Below are 7,392 nucleotides of genomic sequence, written 5' to 3' on the forward strand. Positions count from 1 at the left end.
GCAGGAATTTATGAAAAACAAACCCGATCTCCCCCTTTGACCAAGTAACTATGCAGTGGAGTGGACATTTTTTTTAAGAGTCAGACAAGGAGAAGCTGTGGGAGCTGGGCACGCACAGCTTCTGGGAAAGGCACTGACAAGGGGCCATGATAAGTGTTCAAATACTTGAAGGGCTGCCAGAGGACTGAAAACCCCTTCTCTCTCTCGCTGCAGGAGGGCATAGACCAATGGCTTGAAGCAGCAAAGTAGGCTTAGAGTGAACGTCAAGAAACACTTCCCCTTGAAAGCAGAGGCAGGGGAAGACTCCCAGGGGACTTGTGGACTTGGTGTTCAAGAGGTTGGCAACCAGTGGTTGGGGATGATCTAGGCATAGTTCCTAGGCTTTACTGGCTACTGCCTGGAGCCCAACTCCTTTACACCTTGGTCACTGATTCCACACTCTGTAAAAAGCAGATTAAGGTATTTATTGGCATTAAAACACTGTACACTGTTCTTGTGCTGGCATCACCACCTTCACCGGATGCCTTGGTGGATGATGCTGCTCTTGGCACTTCCTGCCTTCTCCTTTTCCTTCTTCTTCACAGGGTCCATCTCAAAGCAGCGCCAGAGCCGCAGCGTCTCATCTGCAGATGCGGACGCCACCATAGAGCCGTCTGGGCTCATGGTTAGGTTCAGTACTCTGGCTGTGTGGCCTGGGAGGAGCAGCATGGTCAGGGATCCACTCGCCCAGGACCCAGCTTAAGCCTCTGCCTATGGCCAAACCCCCCTGCCTCCCAGGTCTGTCTGCCCCACCCACGTGGGGGCAGGCTGTGTCCCAGCTGTCTGCACAGCTGGCTCTACAGCAGCACTCGGGTCCACCTCTACTCCCGTGGAGACCTGGGCCCTGGCATAGGCCAGGCCTTCCCTGTGCCCCAGGGTCCTGGCTCCAGCCAGGGCTGCTGCTTACCTTTTAGCTCCGTGACCTTGGCCATGGTAGGGTATTTCCACACCACCAGCTGGTTCTGGGCAAAGCCGTGGCCAGATATGAACTCCTTGTAGTTAGTCGACCACAGGATGGCACAGACCTGGGGGAGGCAGAGCATGGCAGGTGGCACAGGAGTCAGGAGGGACAGGCAAGATGCGTGGCCAGGTGTCTGCAGTCCCTAAGCGCAATTAGGCAGCTACTTATGCTATGAAAAGGCCTGGTCAACCCATGCCTTGGGGGTACTACTGGTCATCAGCTGGTCCACGAGGGGCCAGCAGGGGAGACTATGCTTAGGGGCAACTAACATGGGTTCATTCGAGGCAGGTCCTGTCACACCAACCTGGTGCCCTTCTATGACCAGAACACCGAATCCCTGGACGCAGGTGTCGCGGTGGATGTAGTCTTTCTGGACTTCAGGAAGGCCTTTGACACCATCTCCCACCCCATTCTCATTAAAAAACTAGGAGACTGTGGTGTCGACATCTACACAGTCGGAGATGGGTTGCTAACTGGCTGGAGGGCTGCACCCAGAGAGCGGTGGTGGATGGGTCCTATTCGACCTGGAGGGATGTGGGCAGTGGGGTCCCCCAGGGCTCAGTCCTTGGGCCCGCACTGTTCAACATCCTCATCAGCGACTTGGACGGAGGGGGTAAAAAGCACCCTGTTCAAATTTGCAGATGACACCAAGATGTGGGGGGGAAGGAAGGAATAGGCTGCAAATTGGACCTAGACAGGTTACAGGGGCAGGCAGATGAGAACAGGATGGGTTTCAACACTGACAAGTGCAGGGTGCTGCACCTGGGGAGGAAGAACCAGCAGCAGACCTACAGGCTGGGGAACTCCCTTCTCGTCAGTGCAGAGGCAGAAAAGGATCATAATGATGCTAAAATGAACATGGGCCGACAGTGTGGGGACGCGGTCAGGAAGGCCAACCGCACCTTGTCGTGCATCCACAGATGCATCTCGAGCAGGGCCTAGGAGGTGATCCTCCCCCTCTATGCGGCACTGGTCAAGTCACAGCTGGAGTACTGCGTCTAGTTCGGGGCGCCGCACTTCAGGAGGGATGTGGACAGCATGGAGAGGGTCCAGAGGAGGGCCACTCACATGATCAGGGACAGCAGGGCAGGCCCTACGAGGAGAGGCGACGGGACCTGAACCTGTTCAGCCTCCACAAGAGAAGGCTGAAGGGGGAATCTAGTGGCCGTTTACAAACTGGTCAGAGGGGACCAGCAGGCATTGGGGGAGTCCCTGTTCCCCCAAGCACTACCGAGAGTGACTAGAAATAAATGGTCACAAGTTGGCAGAGGGTAGATTCAGACTAGACATCAGGAGGCGCTACTCCACAGTCAGGGTGGCTAGGACCTGGAACCAACTTCCAAGAGAAGTGGTGCTGGCTAGGAGGCTCGATGAACACCTGGCCGGAGTCATTTGACCCCAGTATTCTTTCCTGCCCATGGCAGGAGGTCGGACTTGATGATCTGCTCAAGTCCCTTCCGACTCTACCAACTATGAAACGATGAAAGCTGGGCCCAGGAAGAACTCCCCCACTGCCCTGTGAATGCTACTGACTTCTGGGTGGGGGAGCAGGGTTGGCTCCCTTCCTCAGGCTGTGCCAATGCTCTTGCTGTTACGTGGGAGGCAGGGGACCCTGGCTAGAGGGTCTTGCTGTGCCACTTCCAGTGAGGGAGACAGCTGAATTGCAGGTCAGAAAGGAATCCCTGCACCCCACAGCCAGACCGGCACAGGAGTGCCCTAGCTTGGTACACAGTCCTTTTCCCAGGATCACCTGAGCACAAGACCCAGCCACCTGCTTGCTGTTGTGGGGCAGGATGGCGGCATGTTTTACCTATGGCAGGCTGAGGGTTTGGAGCCAATGTTGGGAGCCCATTATCTAGCAATGGCTGCCTCTGTTCCCTCCCACCCTGCTCCTCTGGGAGCCGTGCTGGGCTTTACCTGGGAATGGGCATCGACCGTGTTGAGACAGGTGCCTGAGCACACGTTCCAAATGCGGATGTGCCGGTCGCTGGTGCCGCCTCCAGTGGCCAGGACGTTGGACTGCCAGGGGCACCAGGCCACCGCCTGCCAGAAGAGATGCATGACAGTTAGGACATAGAGGCAGCAGCAGCTATGTCCAGCAGCTCAAGCTTCATGCCCACAAGGCAGCCCTTGCTGCACCATCTGCAGGGAGGCAACAGCAGTGCTGCAGCTCTGCCACACACACCCAGGCACCCCCAGGAGCTGTGTACTCACCTTGACAGCACCCTGGTGCTGCGTGAAGGTCTGTACTGGAGCAAAGTCCCCGCTGTCACCTTGGGTGCAAGGCCAGATGTTCACAAGGTTGTCATTGCCCCCGCTGGCTAGGTACCGGCCATCCAGTGACCACTTGAGCCCACACACCTCTTGTGTGTGGCCGGCGAGCGTGGCCACGTGGTGCTCGGCCACCCGGACGTCATGGTGATGGATGTGCCCAGTCCTCGCCCCACTGCAGAGGGAAGGCTGTAGTCAGGCTGCTGCTTGCTGGTAGGGGCTGTGCCCAAGGGCCCCTGTAGAGACCCTGGCCTAGGCAGGCATGTTAGCCCACGTGCCACAGGGTCAGCTGCAGCTGCCAGAGCTGACACGAGTCTTGACCCATGTGCCCACCACGGCATGGGCATCTCTATGATCACCTGGAGCAGGCTCTGCCCTCCCACACCTTGGGTCATGCCCCACCTGGAGAGGATGTAGCTGTTCCAGCTCAGGGAGCCTACGCGGGAGGAATGGCTGGTCATGTTGCGAAGCCGCTTCTGCTGCTGTATGTCCCACAGCTGGAGAAGGAAAGCAGCTGTTATCTGCCATGGATTGGCACACCAGGGCATTCTAGGCTTTCTGACCTGGGGCCCCTCACTCTGAAGGCCATGGAGCTGGGAACACGTCCTTGCTGCCCATGAGATCATTGGTAACTAACCAGGTTTAGCCCAAACAGTCAGGTGCCGGCACTTACAGCCTGTGCAGAGACTCAAGAAGACTGCAGGTATTTGCCCCTGCAGGAAAGGTGGCAGCAGGGATCTGTAGGGGCAACCTCCAGGGGAGTATAGGTGGCCAGGCGTTTCCCAGACAGCCACCCAGCCCCTCATTGAGTAGGAGGTGGCAGGGGCAGACAGCCCTTCGGTATGGGGCAGCTGTGTTCTTGTCACCTGGAAGGAGTGCTATGACTTGTGAGCTGAGGGGCCAAGGACTGACGTTACAGGGTCAGAGGGACCCAAACCCCTGACCCTGCACCTCCCTCCAGGATCCCTTTAGCCATGAGCCCCAGGTCTAAAGGAAGTGCAGCAGGGCTCCAAAGACCCCTTAGAAGTAGATAGAGGAAATGCACCCCCGCCACAAGGAGATGCTGCCTTTGACTTGGGTCCTATGCAGTACTGGGCCCACCCCAGCACTCCTCCAGCCGCTCAGCACCGAGCTCTGGGCAGGCCAAGCAGCACATGCCCAAAGCAGCAGTGTTATCCCTGGGCAAGAGCATCCGCTGCAGCAGCCTCTCCCCCTCACCTGGACCTCAGCATTGCTTGTGCCAATGGCCAGGTAGTTTCCTTCTTTGATCCAGGACACAGCAGAGACGTAATCATCGGGATTCTCCATCTGAAGCAGCTGGATGATCTCCCCAGAGGCATAATTCCAGAGGTACACAGAGTTGTCCAGAGCCACAGCCAGGAAGTTCTGGGAGCTCCAGTCAATGAGGTTCAGATCTGTAGTTAAGGGAGACCACACGAGTTCCTCAGGGAGCCCTGCCCATTGCAGCAGCATGGCAATACCCTGCTGCTCACCCCTCACTGCTGGGCCAGAACCCCTCTGCACTGCAGCTAGGTATGGCCAGGCAGTTGTGAGCACAGCACTGAAGTCTCTGGTCTCAGGGCTGCTGAACGACACCCTGGATATCCCTGTGCCCCAGCAGTGGTGGCGGGGCATTGCTCAGCAAGCCATCCAGCATCTGCTGGCTCCGTCTTTTCAGTGTGTCACTGCCACAACAGACACTGAGCAGCATTGCTCCCCCAACACTGATAACAGGCACCTTCTGCTTGCTCCCATGCAGCCCCACCTGCTGCAGGGAAAGGCCACCAGTCTGGAAGGGCTGTGTTAGGGTCCCCCTGTGCTGGCTCTGGGCCATGCCTTAGGCTCCCTGGCCACAGCGGCTGCCCCTCCCTCTGGGAAAGGAGCTGCACATAGATTCGCCCACCCGCAGAGACGGGGATGCCAAAGGAAGCGCCTGGGATTCTGCCCGCCAGGCTACAGGAGAGGGCAGAAGCTGCTAGCATGGGTGCCCAGAGCATGCTCGGTCTGCAACAGCCAGCACACCCGGAAGGAGCATTTGGAGGCAGGGTAGGGGACAGAGTAGGTGCTGGGAGTGGGAGCTGTCCCCTGAGCAGGGAAAGGGGACAGGGCTACACTGCCCAGGAATAGGCAGGAATCCATAATTTGGCATGCCCAATACCAAGGCCCGAAACCAGCACTCCCTCTGCGGTAGCCCTGGCAGGCTGGTCCCTAGCCGCATGGTTGGTCGCTAGCGGGCAGTGGGGAAGGATGGTCAGAGAGCAGAGGCCCCGTTAGGAGCCTGCGCAGATCACAAGACATGGAAATACCAGGTGGCGGCGAGACCCAGGACCTGGTGAGGGGCTCTGCTCTCACCACCCCTGGCCAACTGCAGAAGGTGGTGCCCAAGGTGCTGCAGGAACTGTTAGGCCTGGTCTCATTTAGCCTCTTTGGAAGGCAAGGAAGAAGCCAACACCACCTCCCTGGAGCCCCCTGGGAAAGCCTGCTTACAGTAGTCGTTGCGGATCTCTGGTGCATCCAGGATCCGGTCCGGCATGGAGGGAATGTATCTGCCATTCTTCCTGCTAGAGCCAGGTGTTGCTTTCTGGCTGTAGAGCACTTTCAGGTTATTCTGGTAGCCTGCACCAGGGAGAGAGCCACAGTTACTCAGCAGGCAGGAACTTCCCTTCCATCCTCACCGGGCACAGGCACTCTGCCACAGAATGCAGGGCCCAAGGGCAACACTGCTTTCCTGTTGCTGGGATGTTATTATTTTGCCACGCTCAAGCCCACACCCAAGTCACAAGATTGCACAGCCATCTTCATAGCCTGGAGCCTCCAGCAACTTGAGGGCAACTCTGCTTGTGCTGCAAACTGCAGAGCCAAGCTGAGCAGTACTTGCATGAGGCCAAGATGCGGAGCTGCCTGCACGTCTCCAGCCAGAAGAGGGAAGGCAGGAAGGGTTCCAGCGTTACTGGTGCTCACCCTGGAGCAGCTCGGGGATGGGAAAGGGCCCAGGGAGCCCGTTGGGGTCGTTACGTTACAGTGCCCTCTGCTCCAGCCTCAGATTCCCCGTGCCTACCTTCTGGGGCATTCTGAGGCTTCCCACTCAGGCGGAGGATCTTTGCCTCTTCCACATCGAACCCGTTCAGATTCACTGCCCAGGTCTTCTGCTGCTCCTGGAGACACAGACATCCAGGTCCATTGTCAGCAAGACCCAACTTTGCCCAGCGCCTTGGAGGAAAGGAGGACGCAACAGGCCCCACCACAGGCATTGCATGCTGCCCTGTGGGGAAGAGCCGCACACAGGCAGCTCCCAGACAGGGCTGCACACGGACCCCCCAGCCAGCCCTGGGAGCTGGGCAGGACACTTCATGCTGTAGCAGCTGCCCCTCAGTCTGGGCGGGTCCCGTTTGTGGTGGGGAAGCCACAGCAACAAGGAACAGCGTGGGGAGCACGTCTGAGCTGCTGTGGCCATGCCCGCGCAGCTCCCCACACTACTGCTCGCACTGGGACGGCTGCTCCCAAGGAGGTCGCGGGCAGAGGAGCCCTCCGAGCCTGGCGCAGGGAAGCGCCACGTCTGCAAGGCTCGCGTGGCCGTGTCTTGCGGCCAAAGGCGGCGCCAAGCAGCGCAGGGTCCAAGCCCCACCCAGCAAGGCCACGCTTGCGGGGCTCCTTCCAGCACGGTCGTGCGAGCAGCCACCCCGCGAGGCAGGGGCCAGGTGCTGGCGCGGCGCCGCTCACCTTCTTGGTGGGAGTGTCCTCGGAGTCGTCGTTCTCCTTGGTCAGGAGGAAGTTGGCCACCTCCATCTGCATGGCGCTGCGCTGGGGGATGTAGCGGTCCCCGCCAGCCTTGCCCGGGGTGCTCTGCGTCTTGGACGCGGATTTACCTGCATCGAGCGCGAGAGCTGCGTCTAGCTGGCGGCGACCGAGGGCGCGCTCCCTCGGCACGGAGCCGGGAGCCTCTGGGCCAAGGCGTGCGCGGCGCCCCGCTCAGGCGGGATCGGCCCCCGCCAAGCTGCTCCACGCGGGCCTTGGCCTGACCCGGCCCGGCTGCCCGTCGGAGGAGGCCAAACGCGCCCGGCCGGAAACGGGTGCTCCTCAGCTCGCCCCAGCCGAGGCGGGGGCCGACCGGGGCCGGCTGC

General features: G+C 59.5%; 1 protein-coding gene across 1 annotated transcript; it reads right to left on the reverse strand.

Moving 5' to 3' along the window:
• Positions 1-6: 6 nt before the first annotated feature.
• On the reverse strand, positions 7-7,194 carry CDC20 (cell division cycle 20). The gene is made up of 9 exons (XM_014521432.2): positions 6,992-7,194; positions 6,330-6,426; positions 5,759-5,887; positions 4,490-4,686; positions 3,674-3,768; positions 3,215-3,446; positions 2,918-3,043; positions 947-1,064; positions 7-692 (listed from the first exon to the last, which is right to left on the reverse strand). Exons 1-9 carry the CDS (start codon positions 7,061-7,063, stop codon positions 514-516), a joined length of 1,245 nt encoding a protein of 414 aa, XP_014376918.1. The 5' UTR covers positions 7,064-7,194; the 3' UTR covers positions 7-513.
• Positions 7,195-7,392: the final 198 nt, after the last annotated feature.

This window comes from Alligator sinensis, unplaced genomic scaffold, assembly GCF_000455745.1.
Source record: "Alligator sinensis unplaced genomic scaffold, ASM45574v1 scaffold781_1, whole genome shotgun sequence".
Lineage (NCBI taxonomy): Eukaryota > Metazoa > Chordata > Crocodylia > Alligatoridae > Alligator > Alligator sinensis.

What these genes read in the sequence shown, in the direction of transcription:
- CDC20 (XM_014521432.2), bottom strand. Translation starts at nt 7,063, where the DNA reads ATGCAGATGGAGGTGGCCAACTTCCTCCTGACCAAGGAGAACGACGAC. An exon ending in AGGACACTCCCACCAAGAAG is followed by an intron (nt 6,427 to 6,991) that starts GTGAGCGGCGCC and finishes CTGTGTCTCCAG; the next exon opens with GAGCAGCAGAAGACCTGGGC. An exon ending in CGGTCGATGCCCATTCCCAG is followed by an intron (nt 1,065 to 2,917) that starts GTAAAGCCCAGC and finishes TGCCTCCCCCAG; the next exon opens with GTCTGTGCCATCCTGTGGTC.